This window comes from Xenopus laevis, chromosome 9_10L, assembly GCF_017654675.1.
Source record: "Xenopus laevis strain J_2021 chromosome 9_10L, Xenopus_laevis_v10.1, whole genome shotgun sequence".
NCBI classification, from domain to species: domain Eukaryota; kingdom Metazoa; phylum Chordata; class Amphibia; order Anura; family Pipidae; genus Xenopus; species Xenopus laevis.
The window spans coordinates 103,905,204-103,929,740 of record NC_054387.1 but is presented as its reverse complement, the minus strand read 5'-3'; the positions used below and the strand labels follow the sequence as shown (position 1 = coordinate 103,929,740).

General features: G+C 40.9%; 1 protein-coding gene across 1 annotated transcript in view; it reads right to left on the bottom strand.

Annotated features, from left to right (window-relative positions):
* The window catches only part of LOC108701889 (IQ domain-containing protein K), a 92,555-nt gene that overhangs the window by 32,610 nt on the left and 35,408 nt on the right, over nt 1-24,537 (bottom strand). The window contains exons 6-8 of the mRNA XM_018236903.1: nt 13,326-13,378; nt 10,431-10,508; nt 4,537-4,621 (exon numbers count right to left, since the gene is read on the bottom strand). Coding sequence (XP_018092392.1) covers nt 4,537-4,621; nt 10,431-10,508; nt 13,326-13,378 — 216 coding nt within the window. The remainder of the gene's footprint in view (nt 1-4,536; nt 4,622-10,430; nt 10,509-13,325; nt 13,379-24,537) is intronic.

Genomic DNA, 24,537 nt, shown 5'->3' with positions numbered 1-24,537 from the left:
TTATAAAAGGGACATTCATCTTTTATTTGACATTTAGGTGCTGATTTATTAAAGTTAGCATTGTTTTAGTTTCCCCAAATAAATTTTTTAAGCTCTAAAAATAATGGATTATGATAATTACTCTAAACCATGAATAATTCATACTTAAAGCGGGTGGTTTACCTGTAAATTAACTTTTAGTATGATTTGCAAATGGTTTTTATTTTTTATCCTTTGCCGTTTTCGAGTTATTTAGCTGTTTATTCAACAGCTCACCAGTTTTCAATGTCGGCAATCTGGTTGCTACGGTCCAATTTACCCTAGCAACCATACATTGCTTTTAATAAGAGACTGAAATATGGATAGGAGAGGGGCTAAATAGAATGATAAGTTATAAAAGGTAGCAATAACAATACATTTGTAGTCTTACAGAGCATTTGTTTTTCGATGGGGTCAGTGACCCCCATTTGAAAGTCAGAAGAAGAAGGCAAATTATTGAAAAACTGTAAAAAATAAATAGTGAAAACCAATTGAAAAGTTGGTTTCAATTAGCCATTCTATAACTAAACTAAGCCATTCTATATACTAAAAGTCCACCTTCCTGGTAACTTTTATATAGAATTATAGAATGTTTAGCAACTTTTAAATTGGTCTTCATTATTTATTTTTTATAGTTTTTTTAATTATTTGCCTTCTTCTTCTGACTCTTTCTAGCTTTCACATGGGGGTCACTGACCCCATCTATACAACAAATGCTCTGTAAGGCTACAGATGTATTGTTATTGTTGTGTAACAATGTGACTCTTGATGTAACTCTTTATCACTTATCTTTCTATTCAGGCCCTCTCCTATTCATATCCCAGTCTCTTATTCCATTAAGTGCATGGTTGCTAGGGTCATTTGGACCCTAGCAACCAGACTGCTGAAATTGCAAGCTGGAGAGCTGCTGAATAAAAAGCTAAATACAGCAAAAACCACAAATAATATAAAATTAAAACCAATTTCAAATTGTCTCAGAATATCACTCTATATCATACTAAAAGTTAATTTCAAGGTGAACAACACCTTTAAATGTGAACAACCCCTTTAAGTGGAAAAAAACACAAAAATCAAAAAACTTTGCAATCTGATAGCTGCTGAAATGATGTAGAAGTCAATGGGAGCTGTCTTCTTCAGTACAATATTTCTTTGCGTCATCTATAGTAATAAGTCAAATCAACTGGACTTGTATTTTCTTTTTCTAAAATCCGCGTCTTTGTGAATTTGTGGAGTTATGTTAATTCGAGTGAGATTGCCTGGCATTAGAGTGCGAAACAACGCTAGCGTCTATCTCCTTCGGTAGCGAAGTGATACCTGCGCCCGTTAGTAAATCGCCGAAGTAATGAAATGACGTCATGCTGTCAAATCATCACCAGTGTCAGTCACTTCACCCTTTAGTAAATGTGCCCCATAGTATTGTATAAGGCTTAATTCCACTTTTTGGTGGCTCAAACCAACCTCTAAATTTCCCTTAAGGGAATAGTATTGCAAAAAACAAAAATGTGTGGAATTAAAAACACAGATGAGAATTATTTAAGGTCTGTGGCACACCAGGCATTTGGAATACCATTATGTTCTTGTCTTGGACCTGACTGCTGCATACCATAATCTTGTGTAAGATAAATCATCCCTAGCGCAATACATTCATTTGAATATTGCTGGAAAGAAAAAAGTATTTTTTTTAAAACTATAGCCCTTCATATTGCAGTTCTCTTTGGGTTACCAAATGTAAGTGGGCACTGTCTGGTAACTCAAAAAATAGTAGATGATCACTTGTCAGTTAACAATATTCAAGTAAATTCTCCAACCGATTTACAGTAGGGAAGGAAGGGTCTGTGAAACCAGCACAAAGGCATTAGTGATCATATGATACTGTAATTATCAATTACAATAATAAAGAGAAACAGCATAAAACACACAAAGGCCATATTATGTAACATAAATGAACCCTGTGCATATATTTGCTGCATGTCCCTATGCTCCTAACTGCTTTGTGAGGTTCCAGCACCTGGATCCATAGCATCAGCCTTGGTGCAGGCACACATAGTGGATTTTTGTGCGGAAACACTCACACATTTAGGCATGTCACAAAGCAGAATCCTCCTGGTGTGACACTAGTCTTAGTTGAAAAAGAATTCATGCTTTATTTCTACTGTCCAACTTAACACACATTTAAATAAATCATAAGAAAAAAAAAACTTTATTAATAAGATGTATGAAAATAAACAAAAAGGACACATTGTGAAGCAGCTTTTTGAAAAGAACTCACTCAGCTGCATTTGACAATGGCTGCCTTTGAAACACAAGCCTGCGGAACTATTGTCACTGTTAATTATTGTCACCGGAGGCATAAGTGTCAAGCAGATGCTACACAAGAAAAGCTTGGGAACAGGAGAAAATGTTTGCATGGGATGTATAAAATCTAAACACATTCTTATCTTCTCACACTTCTCTTCCTAATTATAATGTTATCCTTTCACACAGGAACATACACACTTCTAAAAACTGGCTCTGAGTCAAAACTTGGACTTGGAGCACATTTACCTTATATTAACTTACAAAGATGAGTATTAATAAATCTTATTAAAGGGATACTGTCATGGGAAAAACATTTTTTTCAAAATGAATCAGTTTATAGTGCTGCTCCAGAAGAATTCTGCACTGAAATTCATTTTTCAAAAGAGCAAACAGATTTTTTTATATTCAATTTTGAAATCTGACATGGGGCTAGACATATTGTCAATTTCCCAGCTGCCCCAAGTCATGTGACTTGTGCTCTGATAAACTTCAATCACTCTGTACTGCTGTACTGCAAGTTGGAGTGATATCACCCCCTCCCTTTTTCCCTCCAGCAGCCAAACAAAAGAACAATGGGAAGGTAACCAGTAACAGCTCCCTAAAACAAGATAACAGCTGCCTGGTAGATCTAAGAACAACACTCAATAGTAAAAACCCATGTCCCACTGAGACACATTCAGTTACATTGAGAAGGAAAAACAGCAGCCTGCCAAAAAGCATTTCTCTCTTAAAGTGCAGGCACAAGTCGCATGACCAGGGGCAGCTGGGAAATGACAAAATGTCTAGCCCCATGTCAGATTTCAAAATTGAATATAAAAAAATCTGTTTGCTCTTTTGAGAAATGGATTTCAGTGCAGAATTCTACTGGAGCAGCACTATTAACTGATTCATTTTGAAAAAAATTTTTTCCCCATGACAGTATCCCTTTAAGCAGGTTAATGGGTGGATGTGATGATGCTGGAAGCCCCTTCTGATCAATTGTCCAATTTTGTATTTTTTTCCTATTTTGGACAGAAAGGAATTCCACAAGAAATCACAATTGGTGATGTTAGATGGCAGTCTAGGCAACCAGAGCAATCAATTTGCAGATAGAATTTAATAGTCAAGGAAATTATGATTCATAGTTACAAAGCTAAAACATAGGGGCAGATTTACATATGGTTGAATATCGAGGGTTAATTAACCCTCGATATTTGACTGCCGAATGTAAATCCTTTGACTTCGAATATCGAAGTCGAAGGATTTGCCGCAATTTGTTTGATCGACCGTTCGAAAGGAAAAATCGTTCGATCTAAAGATTAAATCCTTCAAATCTAACGATTCGAAGGATTTTAATCCATCAATCGAAGGATTTTTCTACGACCAAAAAAACATAGGAAAGCCTATGGGGACCTTCCCCATAGGCTAACATTGCACCTCGGTAGATTTTAGGTGGCAAAGTAGGGGGTCGAAGTATTTTTTAAAGAGACAGTACTTTGACTATCGAATGGTCGAATATTCAAACGATTTTTAGTTTGAATCGTTCGATTCTAGGTCAAAGTCGTAGTCGAAGGTCGAAGTAGCCAAAAAAAAACATTTGAAATTCAAAGTTTTTTTTATTCTATTCCTTCACTCGAGCAAAGTAAATGTGCCCCCCAATATTTATCCCTTGCAAATGATCCCTCCACTATTATACCAGCTTCACATTACAGGATTCCTATGGAAACTGGAAGGACTGATACAGTCTAATGCCTCAAAATTGTGCTCAAGGGTTGTTATGCAAATATCTGCAATATTAGGAAATATAATCAGAGGTCATTGCTAAAGATACTCCAAGGATTTGGAACCTATGACTTTTCAACCAAAAGATTAATGGATTCAAAAGTCACAGCACCATGGAAAACATGTAGTCAGAAAAAGTCTTGGCATTCACATAGAGGCAAAAAGTGGCTCATAATCACAGGGTAGCCTGCAGCTGTTACAAACTATAAAATAGCTGGCGTTCATGGAGATATTGTGTGATTAAAGTATTCAGCTTAGAGCAAATCCTGTCTTTCTCTGTATAAGTCAACCTTTATATTGGAAATCAGTCATAAGTCTCTGTTTTACCTCTCTCACAACATAAACCCCTTGATATGGAGAGGGTGAACAATGTGTAAAGATATGGAAAGTAGTAATTTATGCATGTCTGCCATTCTTCTTGGAATATGCAGATTTAGCCATCATGCAAGCCCGCCTTACCCGATAACCTCTCCAAAACGACTGTATAATTAGTGCGGCCTCTTCCTCGGAAAGAAGTAGGGACAGTGGAATCGGTGGTCTTGGACTGAAAGATAAAAATGGGTATAACAGTAAAAGAGAAATCCAAAGGAGACTGCTATATAAAATAAAACTATGAATATAGCGGTGTAACAATAAGACCTTGTGACTTCAGGGAGACCAGGGCAGAACCCCCTTCACCACACATAGGGGCAGATTCACTAAAGGACGAAGTGGCTAACTCTGGCAACATTTCGCCAGAAATCCCATCCGCAGGGACATCACCAATTTACTAATAGGTGTAGAGGACAATTCATTAGTGAACAGGACCATCGATATTGTTCGTTCGCACTCTATCGGCAGGCGACTTTTCACTCTAGCGAACGGGCGTAACTCCGCAAATTCACTAAGATGTGAATTTTACTGAACGTTACTTTCGTCAGAGTTGCCTTCGCCACCTTAGACCTGGAGAACTGCTAAAATGAAGCTAGATCCTTCTCAATCTTATGTCAGTGACATCATATCCTACATGCCGGAAATGCATTAAAGTTGTAAACTTTATATATCCTAATTATTGAACTTTTTTTTTTAACATTTTTCCCCATACATTTGAGGGGCATGGAACATTCGTTTTAGGGTGGGCTCATGTGTAGGGCATTAGAGGATCTCTTTTGTCTTTATTCAGGTTCCTTGGACATTTGTAATAAAAAGTGGCCACTTCAAGCATTTGCACCAACATCTCCAATAAAGACGTCTATTGGACTTTAATGTACCCGCCCTATTCAAATTGACCTAAGCGTAAGAGAACTAACGCCGTTTCATTAGGCAGAAGCGATCTCTTTGAAACGCTCGCACTGCCGAAGTATCGCTAGCGAAAAGTCACCAGTGTTCGGAGCCCAGGATGCAACTTCACATTTTAGTGAATTAGCGTAGTGGTAACGAATTTTCCCTGTCGAAGTGGCTCGAAGTGTAACGAAGCGTTTGCTTGTAACAATTCGCCAGTGACAATACGCCTTTTAGTGAATTTGCCCCATAGCCCAAAGAGGGGAGGTCAGGTTACACACCAGTTTGAAAACCAATACTCAATCATGCTCTACCACTTCAATGTATTTATCTGGTTTACCACTCATGTACTTCAATATGACTAATGATGGAATCAAGTGTATGCGCTTGATGTTTACAAAAGAAAACTGAATTGCATAACACTAGGGGAATATATACTGGGTGTCATGTGTTGTAGCTACAAATGAGGTTAATCCTCCAATATGCCAAAGGCAGACATCAAAAACTATATTAGCTCTACTGTGATGACTGAAAGTCATGTCAGTTTTATTTTGGGATACTGCAAAACAGACAAGTGGGCACAGGTCGAATATTAATAGAACAGCTAGTGGGAGAGCAGGGCCATCACACAGACAGTGACAAGAAAAGCGAAACTGTCATTCATGGTAGATGGCAGCTGTACTCAGACTCCTTAGTCCTGCAAATATTGGTACTACCCATAAAATAAAAGCTGAACATTATTATATACTGTAGATTTGAGTTTAAACGGACAATATGGACTTGGAACTTGAAACTTGTTTCTCATTCTATATAATACCTACAGTTACTTTCATTTGATTCTGAAATTTCAACCCAACATATAACTTATATAGGTTATTATATAAAATATATATAATATTAATATTTTTTCAATCTGCCACTAGATAGAGCATGCAGAAAATACTACAAGTTATGTTGCCCCCTCAGCATACAATTGTACCCTGCCTACAGATAAACGAAAACACCTTAAAAAAGGTTGCTTCTACAGAGCTCTTAAGGTGCCTTACACTCCATCCACACTAAGATTGCAACTTATTGGCCTGTGTGGAGGGCCCATCAGTGGACCTGCCAAATATCCAGTTGGTCAAGGAGTATAAAAGTTAACTGATTCAGCCCTCACTTGATGGGCCTCTGCATACCCCACTGCCCTAGGGCCAACTATCCAATCAGCCAAAATTGGTCCAGCATGTGATGGCCATGTCCAGATTAAAGGACAAGTCAAAATTAATTGTAGCCCATTGCTAATCTTTCATCCTCTGCTGGTGCACCTCTTCTTAAAATACAAAATGGCCATGGGTACTTTATTGGTTTGTGAATAGTGCCAACTAATCTGCCCCAGGCGATTGCTACTGATATCTATGGCAGTCTGTATTGTCAGTATTGGGTGATATTTGTTGTTTTTTTGACAGCACAAAAACTCCGGAGGCAAAAATTCCCCAACTGATATTAGCCTGAATGGATACATGCTGTGGGTATCTTTTTTCATGCAAGAGACACAATCATTGTGTCAACCCTCTCCCCGCCCTGCCTTCGCCCACTCCTGCCCAACTTACTTCCCCTTCCTTGCCGGTAAGAGAGAGAGGATGGGGAGAATGTTTTTTTTATTAGCTACAGAGGAAGCAGACCCCACACTTTGGGACCCCTGTTCCCCGGGCCCCCCTGCGTCTGAGGGGTCTGCCTTCTCTATAGTTATGCCACTGACTACAGCTCTAGCAAGGATTTGTGGGCAGACCATAAAGGCCCGGACCTAGGGTGGTTGCTTCGCCACAGGACTGGACAAGAGATTTTGATATCTCCCTCCCACCCAGTCCCCATTGCAAACAATGGCAAAAATGCCTGAAGATGCAGATCCGGTGGGGAAAGCAGGTTGGTAGGAGGAGCAGCAGGAGGGGGAAGTTATGAGTAAGGGTGTCAGGCGCAAGGGGGGGTGCTAGTGGGGTCGGGTGCCAGCAGAAGGGGGCCTAGGGGTGCAGCGTCTTTAAATCCGGCCCTGCTACAGCTGCTGCTTCGCTTGGCCCCATTATGTGCCAGGAGGCCTGGGGTAGTTGCTCTCTCCTTAAGAAAGCTCTACATCTAAATATCCTTTAATACCTTCTTTTCAGCCCAGTACCTGGGAAAGGCCAGGAGCTGGAATGATCTATTACTGAAAATTGTTGCATAAGGCAAGTATTTAATATAAAAGCAGCCGAGGCCTTTGACCATAAAGTGTGTCCAATTGAATGCCTAAACTAATATGCCTTAATTATAAAATAAAAGAGTTTTGTGAAACAAAATCCCTTTGCAAAACATCATCTGTCATGGATGATCAAGCCTTCTAATTTTATATATTTTTTTCTCTCATTATTGGGAGCACCATTATTCAGGAAATCCAGTTCGAATACAAATGAAATCCTGAGTTATTGCAGTAAGCAATTTTATCTGGCAAGAGCATATTGTAGCTGTACAACCACTATATTGTGTTCCCTGGATGGGAAGGATCAATCAAACAGGACATATGCATTTAAGAGCTAAGCAGTGAGTTTAATCTGTGGCTGTATATTTTCTAAAAGTGTTCTTTATTGCATGTGTATATGTTAGTAACTAGAGATATAGGAACCTGGTTTTAAAGAGATACAGACACCTGAAATGAAACTGTCTTTTAAATATATCATAACATTGTCTTTGCCTGAGCTTTATACATATGTTAAACTTTTTTTTACATTACCTGTCAGATTCCCCGCAGTTTCTTTATGAGGGGGGCTGAAATATTTGTGCAGCAGTAGTCCATTAGTGTTTGCAATTTTAACTGACAGGTTGAGGATGGACAGTCAGGTAGGCAAAACAGTCAGGTTTAGGAACTTCAAGTAACAACTACAGGTATAGGATCTGTTATTCGGAAACCCGTTATCCAGAAAGATCAGAATTACAGGAAGGCCATCTTCCATAGACTCCATTATAATCAAATACTCCAAATTTTTAAAAACAATTTCCTTTTTTTCTGTAATAATAAAACAGTACCTTGTACTTGAACAAAGTAAGATATCATTAATCCATATTGAAAGTAAATCCAGCCTATTGATTTTATTTAATGTTTCAATGGTATGTTTAAGGTATAACGATCCAAATTATGGTACGTTATGGTACGTTATCCAGAAACCCCCAGGTCCCGAGCATTCTGGATCATAGGTCCCATACCTGCACTTACAAAAGCAGCTCTTTAAGCGAAAAATGATCAACATGATCTATTCATTTATTATTTAAGTGAAAAATGATCAACACGAACTTATAAATTGTAATGTAAATTAATATTTTTTAAAAAGTAGATTTTTTGTGTGCCTATATCACTTTAAGAAGGAGAAATGTTTAAATAGAGCCAATGTGTAGAATGTTAATATGATCCTGTTTATTATCTTGTTTGCTCTCCAGTTATACACATGTAATAGTTACAATATAAACTACCAAAAAGACATTTAGAAATGAAAAAAATGTAACATTGTTTGTAGAGAATGGTTTGTAGTGTCCTTCCTTATCAGTTTGTGCAGGAGCTTGCTAGCAGGATGTATTCTCTAACCAAAAATAAACACAGAGACCTGCTGAAATTGACAGCCGTGCTTAACAACCTCTGTATTCATATATAATAAACTATAGACAAATGGAGGCTCACTGGATTAGAATCAGTTTGTGAAGCTCTGGATTGCACTCGTTAGAGGCATGGTGTTGGGAAATGATCCATAGAGGTAGACAGATGCCTGTTAGAGCAATGGCTTGATTTAGTAGCTCATGGACATTGATTAGATGAATATCTTTAAACACAAATATTTATAGCTCTCCCTATTGCAGGTGTACAGCAACACTGAATCGCTCGCTCTTTGTGACTGATAGAGGTGAGAAATTACACCCCAAATAAAGCAATGGACTCATATTCAAATGGGAAAGAAACAAGAAATAAGTTACCTAGCCTTTTTTTGTAGAATAAGCAGCTACTATCCCCTGATACCCATATTATGATGAAGCAGTGCATTGTCACTAATTTATAATGACAATAAGCAGTTAGCCTCCAACTACAACACACAATAAAGCACTTTACAATGTCCAGAGTTCCCAAAAGTCATTAATTTGCTGCAAATGATCACAGCTATATTATGGGAATGTGACAGTTCACTCAACCTGAATGTGGGGATTGATAAGCAACTGACTGTGTCTCATCCTATATATTATATTCCTAGTGCTACTATTTTGAATGTATATTAATATAACCCTTTGTAAAATTAGAAGGGTTAGTAAAAGGGGGATTGTGTGATGATGAAGTTTCTCTTTCAATTTTTATATGTCAGGGTCCCCATTTATTACCAGGACTACACCATGATGGATTTTTATATAGCACCAATGTATTCGAGAGATCATTCACATGAGTCCCTGTCCAAGTGGGGGTTACAAATATCCCTATCACATTCACACACACTATAGTAAACTTTATCAGGAGCCAGTTAACCTGCCTGTATGTTTATGGACTGCGTGGAAAAAACCAGCACCCGGGGGAAACATACAAGCTCCTTGCAGATAGCATCCTGGCTGGAATTAAACCTTGGCAGCTACAAGGCTAATTACTGTCCCACTATGTGGTTTGTCGTCTCATAATTACAGGTTTGTGTTTTTGGTATTTATTTATGACAAAAATGTTTGCCTTACCTCAGATATGTTCTATTATATTGGGCTATCTCATGTACATGTGCAGTACTTACAAAGGTAAGTATGTGTAAATATATACGGTATATATATATATATATATATAATATACACACTAGCCATAAAGATCCTGTAAATAATTGTATCCCTTTAAACATTGCTTAGTGATGTCATTGGTTATAATCGGAGCTTAGTGATGTCATTTCTGACTCACTGAAACATATTATAATAAATAAAGTACCCCCTGTTGCAAAATATGAGGATATTAGAAATCACTTCGGAGTTCCATGACCTGTATAAAAGCATTCTGCCTTTGGCCTCTTATACTTTACAAGAGGGGGTACTTTATTCACTATATAAAATTATGATAAAGGACTGAGTGTACTTACTGATCTTTCAGCCATTCATGAACAAACGGAATCTCAAAGAAACTTGTACAGTTTTGGTCTTTTCTTCTTGGATTTTTACTGAAATAAAAGATAGAAAACATTGTAGCATAATATCTCCCTTACCAGCACCACCTATTTCAGTTTGATTCCCTCTTAAGAAGCACTAGAAACTTTGACAAATGATAGCACCAGTCTTATCCCAATACACTGACATTTTGACAATGAGTATAGGCTGATGCAACCACTATGACACTCACCTGGAAAACCAGTCAAAGACACTCACCTGGAAAAAGAGTCAGAGACTCACTTGGAAAACCAGTCAAAGACACTCACCTGGAAAACCAGTCAGAGACTCACTTGGAAAACCAGTCAAAGACACTCACTTGGGAAACCAGTTAGAGACGCACTTGAAAACCAGTCAGAGACTCACTTAGAAAACCAATCAGAGACTCATTTGGGCAACCAGTTAGAGACACTCACTTGGGTAACTTGACATAGGCACCACTTAAATCAGTAAAGAAATATTTGGCAAACCTAAAGTGAGGTCAGCTTTTCAAATGGGGAAAGCTAACCCTAAAACTATTGTTCTCTGATGCTAACATTTTATTGTTATTTTTTATTACTCTCTTTCTATTCAGGCCCACCCCTATTCCTCCTCTACTTTCTCATTTATACCACTGACTAACTGCTAGGGTAATTTAAACCCTATAGTGCTTAAAATCCAAAACGAATTACAAATTGTGTCAGAATATCAATGTCTACATCATACTACAAGCTAATTTTAAGGTGAACAACTCCTGATAAACTAGATTAACAAGTGCAACTAAAACCTAAAACTTTACAATCAATTATGGATTTGCTTCAAACGATTGTACATGAATAATGACTCACTATGCCAGATCTATGGAAATTTCAATAAGTGCAGTCCTTTCTCAGTTGTTAGATCATCCCATCAATCTCCCTGCAATCCTTTGCCTTGTTCCTAATCAATGAAATCACTCATTCCCATACAGTACCTCTTAAGTATTGCTATGTTCTATAAAAATGCACACTGTAATAATGTTTCTAGCCTATAATCATGTTTCTTGTCATTAAAGGAAGCAATTTGTGGCAATTTGATGGATTTTAACTGGTCAACAGACAGGGCATCCACTCCGCTGCTACTGCAATAAAGCTTAGGGCTTGCTACTTTTAAAGCACTGCAAGCAATGTAAATATCACAGTGTCAAACTGTAGGAGACTCATCAAAGACTTCTTCCTATTATAAGGACACAGTTACCACTGAAAAGCTGTGTTTTGTGGTGAGAATCATGCCACAATGCTACTTACAATGGTTAAGACTATTGCAGTTATTCTGGACGATTTGTTTCCAAAAAGACATAAAAAACGTGTCGATCAAACCTATACAAGGGCCATTGACTTACGCAGTGTAGTCAGCAATGAGCAAATTTTTGGATGCAAATCTGGATTTTTTTCAACCACAATGCAGCATTTCCCACCAGAATTACAATGTAATTGCAACAGTGCACAATGTTGTGCCGTTAAAAATGCACCTGAATGAAATTTGTGGCTAATATTTTAAGAGAAGAGATTTCACCGCTTCCGGTGCACAATGTTAAAACATCATTAGCAACTGATTATTTTGGTACAAGTCTGTTGTAGCTTTTGGCAAAAAAATGAGAACCCTGGAATTATCACCATGCTGAGGGAGGAGGTAGCGCTAGGGTTCCTCAGTGTCAGTAGGGACAGGAGCATTTGAGCAAATTTGGTTGCAAGTTTCTTAATGAATGGTCGTTAAAGGAGAAGGAAAGTCCTTTACCACTTGGGGGTGCCAAATGTTAAGCACTCCCAAGTGAATGTATTTACTTACCTGAAAACCCGGGCCGGTGCTCCTATCAGCAGAAAACTGCATGGCCTGGGGTTATTCCAGTGAGCACCACGGAGAGATCCTCTTCCGGCTTCTTCTTTCTTCTTGCGGCTGCAGGCGCGCATTAGAGGGAGGAGCCAAACTTTAACTAGGAATTTTATTCCTCAAACCAATCATTATTACTTTTTTTTTTCCAGTGTCAATAGGGCTTATTAAAAAAAACAGTGAACACCAAAAAATTAAAGTGTTTAAAACTAATTCAAATATAATTCTCTGCCTCTCTGCACTGGTACAACTGTTGTGTGTCTTTTAGAAACACTACTATAGTTTATATAAACAAGCTTCGATGTAGCCATGGGGACAGCCATTCAATGCCAAATGCAGTGTGTAGAATCTCACTGTATTCTATTACAGAGCTTATCTGTTATCTACTAAGTAGCCTGTGCCTTTTCTCCTTTTTTAGCTTGAATGGCTGCCCCCACGGCTACACAACAGCCAATATACATAAATTATAGTTGTCTTTCTGAAGCAAACACATAACTTTTACCAATGCATAGCAACAGAACATTATATTTTAATTACTTTAAAATGTTTTTATCTTTTGGTGTTACTGTGCCTTTAAGCATAAAGTTTGCCACAGATGTTAATGCAATTTCTGATACACACAGTACGCCTATTGACAACGGGGAACCTTGGTGCTACTGCGACCTCAAAGGTGGTGATAGCTCCACCACCTAAAGACCTAAAGAATTGGGTGCAGGAACCTAAAAAAACAGCATGTGCAATTGCTCTTGTTTTAACACATAAGCCACAACTGGTGCATGAACTCCAGGCCTGCAATTACACTGGAATTGTGGGAGAAAGCAGTGGATTGTGGGTAAAAACACAGCACCTTGCTTCCAAAATTGCACACTGCACTTGAACATGAGCCTAATGAGTTAAGGGAATCATTCTTTTCAAATTTCAAAATAACATTAAATTATAATCACTTTATACCTGTAAATAATTGCGGATATTAATGTACTTACTTAAACAGCCACTGGGTGAGGAAATCACAGGCAATGAATTTTGTTCTTCTCCTCTGAAAAACATAAGACAGCCCTGTATGAATACACACGGATATGATTTAGACTATGCAAACTGTGACTATTTCAGCAGGGGCGTAAGTACACGAGAAGCAGACCCTGCGACCGCAGGGGGGCCCAGGAGAAATATGGGTTCCCCATGAGCCCCTAAATGATCAGCAATTTCAACATATATTGGTATAACAGGTCACCTCTGGCTTTTTTGAGGGCCTACAATTAATTTGCTGTGAAGCCCTGTAATATCTAGTTATACAGTATTTCAGGACAATCTTTGCCTGCTAAGATGCCATACAGAATATTGAGATTTGCAAACGAGCCTCAGATTGAAAAACACACAATTTGTATGAATTTTATCATTGTGACATATTAATTTACCATCCATCTGCTGATCAACAGTTACTGCCTTTGTAATACAGTGGAACCTCAATTTTAAATCCCGATTTCAAGTTTCCCCTCATTTTACATTGTTGTTTTGTGCCCACCTATATATTATGCATAATACATTTCCCTGATTTTACATTTACCTGGATTTCATGCCATTTTTTTTCTGGTCTCCTGAAACACGTAAAATGGGGGTTCTACTGTATACACTAAATATATGCCTGGGTATGGAACCTGTTACGGACATGATGGGGTTGGAGACAAGAAGAAGGACCTGTACAATGTGCAGCTGTTCAGGAGTCTGTAGATTCATACAAACGGAGATGCTACTTTCTCCAGTGAGGCTGGCAGACAATGACTAATTAGCATAAGTGGGTTTTAATAAGCAGAACCGGGGAACTTGTGCTCTAAACAAACCATCATTACTCATGAAACAGAGCATGGCTATAGAACTGACAATGCTTAAAGTAAATTACACCCCAGTTTTCATTTTGAAAAGCCAAGAGGTTTTGTTTTTGATAATCCACCTATAATTAATTTCTAACAAAGGAACTCTTACTGTGGATCCACAATTTGGGTTTATTGTTATTCAAAACCTGTATTGTATATGAATGTTTTTTCCAAGTATTGTTTTGCTAATTTACAAATGTTTACTATAACAAACATCCCAGGTATCGGACCTGTTATACAGAATGCTCGGGACCTGGAGTTTTCCGGATACTGGATCTTTCCGTAATTTGGTTCTCCATACCTTACGTCTACTAGAAAATCATGTAAACATTAAATAAACCCAATAGGCTGGTTTTGCTTCATATAAGGCTTAATTATATCCTAGTTTGGATCAAGTACAAGGTACTGTTTTATTATTACAGATTATTTGGATAAAATGGATTCTATGGAAGATGGACTTTCTGTAATTCCGAGCTTTCTACATAAAGGGTTTCTGGATTCTATACCTGTATTATACAGAAAAACTTCTAAGGCTAAGGGCACATGGGATTGTGCATAGGCTGTTCCCCACCTGGGTTGTCTCTGCAAGCAGAGTGAAGCCCATGAGCTCCCAGCTTTTGCGCAGTAGATATTGTTGCAAAAAAGCACATTTTTGTATTTCACATCAAAATCTGCTCCAGAAAAACACAGGAGACAAGCCAAAGAACATTCCCATGTGTCCGTTGTCTAAAAGGTAGGGGTGGGCAGGAGAGGGTGCCTATCTGCTTGTTCAGATTCTGATCCAATGTTACTGTAATGGGCCCGAAGGCGCAGCAGTAATAGTAGTGGACCAAAGAGGAGACAAAAACCAGGTTCGAGGTACAAAAGGGTTTATCCAGAAGAATAGTCAGGGTACAGGCAAAAGATCAATTCAGGCGGCAGACAATGGAGATAAGAAAAACAGGCAAAGGTCGATACACGGATAATCAGAATTAGAAGTCATACTCAGGAACACTAGTCAAAGGAACCTATAATTGGGCAATGAAGAAAGGGGCAATGGGGTTTAAATAGTCCAAGTCTTGGCGCCAAAATATTGACGCGCTGGCGTCAGACGCTGACGCACTGGCGTCAGACGCTGACGCCAGCGTCCTCACGCTGACGTCCTGACGCCGGCGCCCGATTCTGACGCCGGCGTCCGTTCCGTCGCCGACGACCAATCCCAGATCGAGAAGGCGCTGATGTCACAGGACAGCGCCCAGCAGGAGCCATGCGGTGGAGCAGAAGGTTGCCATCTTGGACGCCATCTTGGGTGAGTGTTGAAGTTTCCATTACAGTACCCCCTTCCCTAGGGGGGGCCTCAGGACCACCGGGACCAGGATGAGAAGGAAACTGTTGGAACCTGCGGACAAGGATGGGAGCATGAACGTCAGAGTTCTTTACCCAGGAGCATTCCTCAGGACCGAAACCCTTCCATTCAATGAGATATTGGAGAGTACCCCTGGAAATGCGGGAATCCAAGATTCAATTAACTTCGAACTCCAAAGAATCATTGACGACAACAGGAGCTGTGGAAGAAGAAGAGGGAGAGGAGACTGCAGGTTTAAGAAGAGACACATGAAACACATTAGGGATCCTCATCTCAGGCGGAAGAAGAAGACGGACAGCCACAGGATTGATGACCTCGATGATGGGGAAGGGACCGATGAACTTGGGACCAAGTTTAGGAGAGGGAATCTTGAGACGAATATTACGAGTAGACAACAAAACCTTGTCACCAAGAGAGTATGTTGGAGAAGCAATCCTCCTCTTGTCGGCAAATTTCTTCTGGGAAGAAGCACTCTTTTCTAAATTAGCGGCAGTAGCCTGCCAGATGGCCATCATATGAGCTGCTTGATCATTGGCGGCAGGCACGTTGGTAAGTAGGAGGTCCTGAGGAAATGCCAAAGGGTTTAAACCAAAAACACAGAAAAAAGGAGACTTCTGGGAAGAAGAATGCAGGGAATTGTTGTGGGCAAATTCCGCCCATGGAAGAAGGTCTGACCAGTCATCCTGACACAGGGACACATGACAACGTAGGAACTGTTCCAATGCTTGGTTGACACGTTCGGCGGCCCCATTGGACTGAGGATGGTAAGCGGAAGAAAATTGAAGAGAAATGTTCAAAGCTTTACACAGAGACCTCCAAAATTTAGACACAAACTGAGGACCACGATCAGACACAATTTCAGCAGGAAAACCATGGAGACGAAAAATATGTTTAATGAAGAGTTCAGAAAGTTCCGGGGCAGATGGCAGTTTGCGGAGAGGAGTGAAATGAGCCATCTTACTAAATCTGTCAATCACCACCCAGATGACAGTGTGGCCGGAAGAATTTGGAAGATCGACAATAAAGTCCATGGAAATATGAGTCCAAGGTCTAGAAGGAATGGGTAAAGGCAACAAAAAACCCTTAGGGGGGGGAATGTCCAGACTTAGAAACGGCACAGGTGGAACATGATGAAACAAAATCTTTAACGTCTTTCCTTAAAGATGGCCACCAGACCAAACGAGACAAAAGTTCGGTAGTCTTTTTAATCCCAGGATGACCGGCCTGTTTAGAATTGTGAGAGTGAGACAAGATGGCAGGACGAAACTCTGGAGGAACAAAAGCTAAACCCAGGGGAGTCTCTTCAGGAGCAGAAGCTTGAGCGGAGAGTAACTGAGGAGCGCAGGAAGGAAACAAAGCTGCGATGATCTTGGGAAGAAGGAACGACAGGTTCAGGATCTTCGGAGCAAGAATCTTCAGGAATAAAGCTTCTGGATAATGCGTCGGCCTTCCTGTTCCTGGACCCAGGGCGAAAAGTAATAACAAAATTAAAACGAGAAAAGAAAAGTGCCCACCTGGCTTGCCGGGGATTGAGGCGTTTGAGAGACTGGATAAATTCGAGATTTTTGTGGTCCGTAAAGATCGTTACCGGGACCGAAGAGCCCTCTAATAAGTGTCTCCACTCTTCCAAGGCCAGCTTAACAGCAAGTAGCTCCCGGTTGCCAACGTCATAGTTCTGTTCGGGGGAAGAAAATTTTTTGGAAAAGAAGGCACACGGATGAAGTTTACCGTCAGAAGAAGATCTCTGGGATAACACTGCACCAGCACCGATGTCCGAGGCATCCACTTCGATGAAAAAGGGTTGAATAGGTTCGGGGTGTCTAAGGACTGGAGCGGAGGAGAATGCTTCCTTGAGAGATTTGAAGGCTTCCAAAGCTTGAGGGGGCCAGTGCTGAGGTTTGTTTCCACCACGGATCAAGGCAAGAATTGGAGAAAGTCTGGAAGAGAAGTTTTTAATGAACTGTCTATAGTAATTGGCAAAGCCAACAAACCTTTGAACAGCTTTAACACTGGTAGGAAGAGGCCAGTCCAGGATTGCAGAGACCTTGGCCGGATCCATCTTGAAGCCTAGGGAAGAAATAATGTACCCAAGAAAAGGAATAGAAGAGACTTCGAAGGTGCACTTTTCCAACTTGGCGTAAAGGTTGTTTTTCCTCAGTCTGGATAGTACTTCACGTACTTGGTTGCGATGTTCCTGGAGGTTTTAGAAAAAATAAGAATATCATCCAAATAGACGACCACACACTGCCCCAATAAATCTCGAAAAATGTCATTAACGAATTCCTGGAAGACCGCAAGGGCATTGCAGAGACCAAAAGGCATGACTAGGTACTCATAATGACCATCACGAGTATTAAAAGCGGTCTTCCATTCGTCCCCCTCACGAATCCGAATGAGGTTATAGGCCCACGAAGATCCAACTTAGTGAAGAGACTGGCACCCCTAAGCTGATCGAACAGTTCAGAAATGAGAGGAAGAGGGTACCTGTTTTAATGGTGATTTTGTTAAGTCCTCTGTAGTCAATGCAGGGCCGCAAACTACCATCTTTCTTTTCGACAAAAAAGAACCCCGCTCCTGCAGGGGAGATGGACGGACGAATAAATCCTTTCTGCAGATTCTCCTGGATATAGGATTTCATTGCGGAAGTCTCCGAGGGAGAAAGTGGATAGGTGCGGCCGCGAGGAGGCATGGAGCCGGATAAAAGTTCAATTGGACAGTCGTATGGACGATGAGGTGGAAGGTTTTCGGCAGAATTTTTATTAAAGACATCGGCAAATGCTTGGTACACAGAGGGGAGAGAAGAATTTGAAGACACAGAAGAAATTTTGACGACAGGAACAGCAGGTAAACAGTTCCGTACACAAAATGGACTCCACCTGGAAACTTGTGTAGAGGACCAATCGATAACAGGATTGTGGAGACACAGCCAAGGTAGACCTAAAACGACCGGAGTGGAGGGGCAATCAATAAGAAGAAAAGACAGTCTTTCCAGATGCAAAGAGCCCACCTTGAAAGAAAGTTCTTGAGTGGACTGTGAGATGATCGCAGAAGATAAGGGCCGATCGTCGATTGCCAGGACTCGAAGCGGAATCGTCAAGGATTGGAGAGGAATGAAGTGGTTTGCAGCGAACACACGGTCCATAAAATTTCCTGCGGCTCCAGAATCAAGAAAGGCCTGAGAAGAGATCTCTTTGGAACCAAACTGGATCTGCACTGGGAGGAGGAAACGTTGAGCAGAAAGAATGGGGAGAGCGACAAATCCCACCCAGGTAAGTCTCCCCAAACTTACCTAGGCTTTGGCGTTTCCCGGCTTCACTGGGCACTCCTGAGCAAAGTGAGCTTTGCCCCCGCAATAGAGACATAACCCCACCGCCCTTCTCCGATTCTTCTCCTGTTCGGAAAGACGGGCCCGTCCGATCTGCATCGGTTCCTCTGCTGGTAATGAAGAGGAAGAAGCAGACGTCGCGGGGGTTGGAGAGGACGAGGTGTAAGCAGGGTCGTAGAGTAACGGTCTCTGGAAGCGGGGGGCCAGGATAGGCTGAAATCGGGAACTTCTCTTTGAGCGTTCACGGTCTAATTCGACTTGGAATTCTCGCTGGCGAGTATCCACTTTCACGGCCAAAGCGACCAGGTCCTCCCATCTGGGAGGGATTTCACGGGATACCAGATCGTTCTTAATCCGCATGGCTAAACCATTGTAAAAGGCTGCATGGTAACCGTCGTTGTTCCAAGAAGTCTCCGCCACCAGGGTGCGAAATTCAATGGCATACTCGGAGACAGAGCAAACACCTTGCTGCAGTTGAAAAAGCCTAGCGGAGGATGCAGTGGCACGACCTGGAGCATCAAACACGGTGCGAAGCTCTTGGACAAACGCCCTGGCGTTGTCAATCAGCGGATCCTCCTTTTCCCAAAAGGGTGATGCCCACTCCAAAGCTTTTCCCTGCAGACGAGTGATTATATAACCCACCTTTGCACGTTCAGAAACGAACTGACCAGGAAGCAGGGCAAACTGAATCTCGCATTGGTTGATAAAGCCTCTGCACGCTTCAAGATCACCACTGAAGAGAGGTGGAGCAGGAAGACGAGGTTCGGAAACCTGGAGCGGAATAGGTATGGCCGGAGCAGGCACAACCGGCGGAGCCACGGGAGACAGAGCATTCAACTTCTCCAGGATCGCCTCGAGGGCCTGGCCAAAATGGGATTGTTGAGCTTCATAAGTCTTCATCCGAGAAGCTAACCCACGAATAGCCCCTCCGACATCAAGAGGTGCTTGGGCCTCCTCCGAAGGGTCCATGGCCCAATTATACTGTAATGGGCCCGAAGGCGCAGCAGTAATAGTAGTGGACCAAAGAGGAGACAAAAACCAGGTTCGAGGTACAAAAGGGTTTATCCAGAAGAATAGTCAGGGTACAGGCAAAAGATCAATTCAGGCGGCAGACAATGGAGATAAGAAAAACAGGCAAAGGTCGATACACGGATAATCAGAATTAGAAGTCACACCCAGGAACACTAGTCAAAGGAACCTATAATTGGGCAATGAAGAAAGGGGCAATGGGGTTTAAATAGTCCAAGTCTTGGCGCCAAAATATTGACGCGCTGGCGTCAGACGCTGACGCGCTGGCGTCAGACGCTGGCGCCAGCGTCCTCATGCTGACGTCCTGACGCCGGCGCCCGATTCTGACGCCGGCGTCCGTTCCGTCGCCGACGACCAATCCCAGATCGAGAAGGCGCTGATGTCACAGGACAGCGCCCAGCAGGAGCCATGCGGTAGAGCAGAAGGTTGCCATCTTGGACGCCATCTTGGGTGAGTGTTGAAGTTTCCATTACAGTTACATAGTTACATAGTTAAATCGAGTTGAAAAAAAACAAAGTCCATCAAGTTCAACCCCTCCAAATGAAAACCCAGCATCCATACACACCCCTCCCTACTTTCACATAAATTCTATATACCCATATCTATACTAACTATAGAGCTTAGTATCACAATCCCCTTTGATACTCTGTCTGTCCAAAAAATCATCCAAGCCATTCTTAAAGACATTAACAGAATCAGCCATCACAACATCACTCGGCAGTGCATTCCACAACCTCACTGTAAAGAACCCCCTACGTTGCTTCAAATTTAAGTTATTTTCTTCTAGTCTAAAGGGATGGCCTCTGGTTTGGTGATCCCCTTTATGGGTAAAAAGGTCCCCTGCTTAGGACTAGTGGACGATATAATATCTCTAAATAAAGCCAGGTCATTAATCACAGTGCTGCTATTCTATGCCAAAAAGCTACTGATGATCAGATGGATTGCAACCCAACCCCCTACAGTATCAGCCTAGATAACTTTAGTTAATAAAACCCTTCCGCTGTTCAAACTAACATACGAAGGGCGGGGATGTCCAGAGAAATTTCAGAGGGTCTGGGCACCTTAGCTAGAAGCCAACCCTGAAATACAAATTGACTAACTAATTGGGCGAAAGAAGACTTCCTAGTAGTGACAAACATAGGACTCTAACACACATACACACTCCTTTCAACACTACCTACTGAACTGTTCTCAACAAATTAATATATGTAAACTTAATTACCGCAGCACTAATCACTCTCTTCTTGCTATCTACTGTTGTTATAATAAAAGCATAAGCAAAAACTTTTTTTTTATTTTTTAAAAAAGGCCCCCTGCTATTTGTCTGTAATGTCCTCTAATGTACTTGTAAAGTGTAATCATGTCCCCTCACAAGCGCCTTGACAGTCTACCCTCATAATTTAAGTCTTCCATCCCTCTAACCAATTTAGTTGCACTTAGTCTCTGCACTCTCTCCAGCTCATTTATATCCCTCTTAAGGACTGGAGTCCAAAACTGCACTGCATACTCCAGATGAGGCTTCACCAGGGACCTATAAAGAGGTATAATTATGTTTTCATCCCTTAAATGTATGCCCTTTTTATGCAAGACAGAAATTCTCACTATGGACTATATCATCTGACTGCTTTGCACAAGCCACCCATGCAATCTTGTCATCGTCCCAGAGTTAATATTGCTTCTCAGATTAATCTCAACTACTCTGGTGGCTAAATCAGGCATATATCCTTTGTTTGACCACTTGGCTAAATAATTTTAAGCAGACAAGCTGCTGCAGTGAGTATTATTTTAGGGCAATAGCAGACTAGGTAATTTTTGCCTATTAGTCCACTACATTTTTTTATTGTCCAAACATGTGGCACCAAAAACACTCTAAATCAATCTTAATTGCCCTGGTTTTTATGCAACCAAAACTTGCCTCCAAGCAAGGAATTCAAAAATAAGCTCTGATGCTTTGAGGCCACAGGGAGCAACATTCAAGGGGTTGGTTGATGAGCAACATGTTGTTCATGAGCCACTGGTTGGAAATCACAAATGAAACAAAGCTGAAGCTTCAAGTGGAAAGTTATTGCACCCTGCGCTCATCTAGAGTTCAAAATCATTCTTTTTTACTTTGAACACTGGCTTTCCCTAGCTCCTGATTCACCTTATCCCTCACATCACTGACCCACTGATGATGCTCTTGTATTTAGGGAGTACATACAGTAGCTGGAAGCCAAAGAACAAAAAGTGGTTGTCCTTTATGAAAAAGCATAATGGTGTCCAGGGAACATAATTCTCTCATGACAAATATTTTAATCTCATTCATTTGAAAGGAACATGGATCTTCATTGGCTTTATAGATGTGATGAAAGATTTCCAAGGTCATTAGTTCATAACTGAAGGATACACCAGCTGAACAGGGACGTTGGATATTATTAGGAAATATCTGAACTGCATGTTATTCTGGCACAGCCTGTGTCCAACTCTTACACTGGGGAAAAAATACAGGAAACACTCACAATGTGAATTGTTTTCTAAGAGATAAACTACGTAAACTAGTACATGTCTATTTTTCTACCTCGCCTTGAACTCTGAAGTTTTCAGTATTCATAGAGATCTGGTCAATGTTTTTTTTTTTGGAGGGGAAGAGCAACACTTTAGGGTCATGGCACATGGGAAATTTGTCACCCACAATAATGCTGCACTACCGTGGACAATGAATCTCCCAAAAGTGCTTTCCCGTCGGTAATCATGTAAATCGCAAGTAAGAAAAACATTCAAGCTGCCTCGGCTTTCCGAAGTCACCAAAGTTGCATCGCAAGGAAACTTTGGTGACTTTGAAAAGCTGAGGCAACTCGGAGATTATGAGAAATATATTATGAGACAATTTGCTTTCATTTTTTATTATCTGTGGTTTTTTACTTATTTAACTTTTTATTCAACAACTCTCCTGAAATTTGAAACACCACGGATTAAGGCTATTTAAAACATTTCAATATTAAAAAAACAATAGGATTGTTTTGCTATCAGCCTGTATTAAAGGGTGATTCGCTGTTAAGATAACTTTTAGTATGCTGTAGAATGGACAATTCTAAGCAACTTTTCATTTGGTCTTTATTATTTATTTTTTATAGTTTTTTTTAATTATTTGCCTTCTTCTTTTTCCTGGCCACTTCATGTCAGCAATACTATGGGTATTTGCCCCGCCCCCATACCCCAGTTAGCATTGTCCCTCCCCCAAAGAAAACGATAAAGGACCCAGCTCCTCCTCACTTACTTGTCTTTTTTTGCTTAGTCTTCATTCTAGTTAGCGTGGGACATCTTGGCGGCGGTTTTTGTTCAGATCCAACTCTTCAGAAAGGTTGGCGATTTCTGAGGGCTATTAATTCAGTAAGACTGTCGCATGAAGCCCCCTCAGCAGGAATCCAATTCCTTATTACAGGCTGCTCCAGGTTAGTGATTTAAAAAGTCGCTACTGGTGTGTGAGATCCCTGGTGTTTTTTTTACCAAACATACTTCCTAGGGTGCATGTTTTTCAGTGCACGTTTTTTCGCGCGCGTGCGTTGGCGCGCACGCGCGTGCGTATTGTCGCGCGCACATTTTGTCGCGCGCACGTTTTTCTGGCGCATGTTTTTTCAGCTTTTTAAAAGTGGTCGCCATTTTTGTATGCTGGAAAGTGCATACATTTGGAAGTGGATACTTCAGTTTTTCTGTTCCAGTCAGGTAATCAGATGCCTGTCTTACAGAAAGGTCGGGTTTGTAAAAACTCAATTTTCATTGTTTTCTCCTGTATTGCTTGTAGCATACCAGGAGGTACTGAAGTGTACTGGTGATCTTACAGCCTCAGTTACAGCTGCCCTTGTTGCTTGGTATGTCCCTCTTAGTTTTCTCTTAGCAGTTTTTTTTTTTTTTTTTTCCCACTGTCATTTTCAATTGGTTTTTGGTTATTGTCTCTGCAGCTTGCCTTATGGAGTCCTTGCAGAGGAAAAGAAGGAAGCTTGGCTCTTCTTCTCAAGTTTGTGCAGGCTGCTTTGACGCTCCTTTACCGGGGAAGAAGTTTTGTAAATCATGCTTTGGCCTTCTACTACAGGATACGCCTGTTAGTGAAATCCCTTCAGGCCAAGGGGCTTCAGTGTCCAGGGAGGAGTCCGACTCCTCTGATTTCTCAGGAGAGGAAAGTCTAGAACCAATGTCGGAGTTGTTTTCTGAGGAGGAAGAAGAGGAGACAGAATCTTCATCCTTTGATTTGACCTTAATCCCTCCGTTAATTAAAGCAATAAAATTAATCTTGGGGGTAGAAGAGGTAGCGGACGCTCAGAAGTCTAAGGTGCTCCCATCTTCTTCAAAGCCAAAACAATTTTTTCCTCTTTTTCCGGAAGTGGCAGAATTAATCTCGGCAGAATGGGGAAAAGGTCTCTTTTGCTTCTATGACTACGAGATTTGCAAAGTTATATCCATTTAAAGAACAGGATACCAAGAACTGGGATGCAGCCCCAGCAGTGGATTCACCTGTAATTCATTTGGCAAAGAAGACAATTTTGCCAATTGATGATAGAAGAGTGGAGACGGAGCTTCGTAAGGCATATCAAGTGGCAGGAGCCTCATGTAAGCCGGCAGTAGCTCTAGTTTCAGTGGCAAAGGCAGTC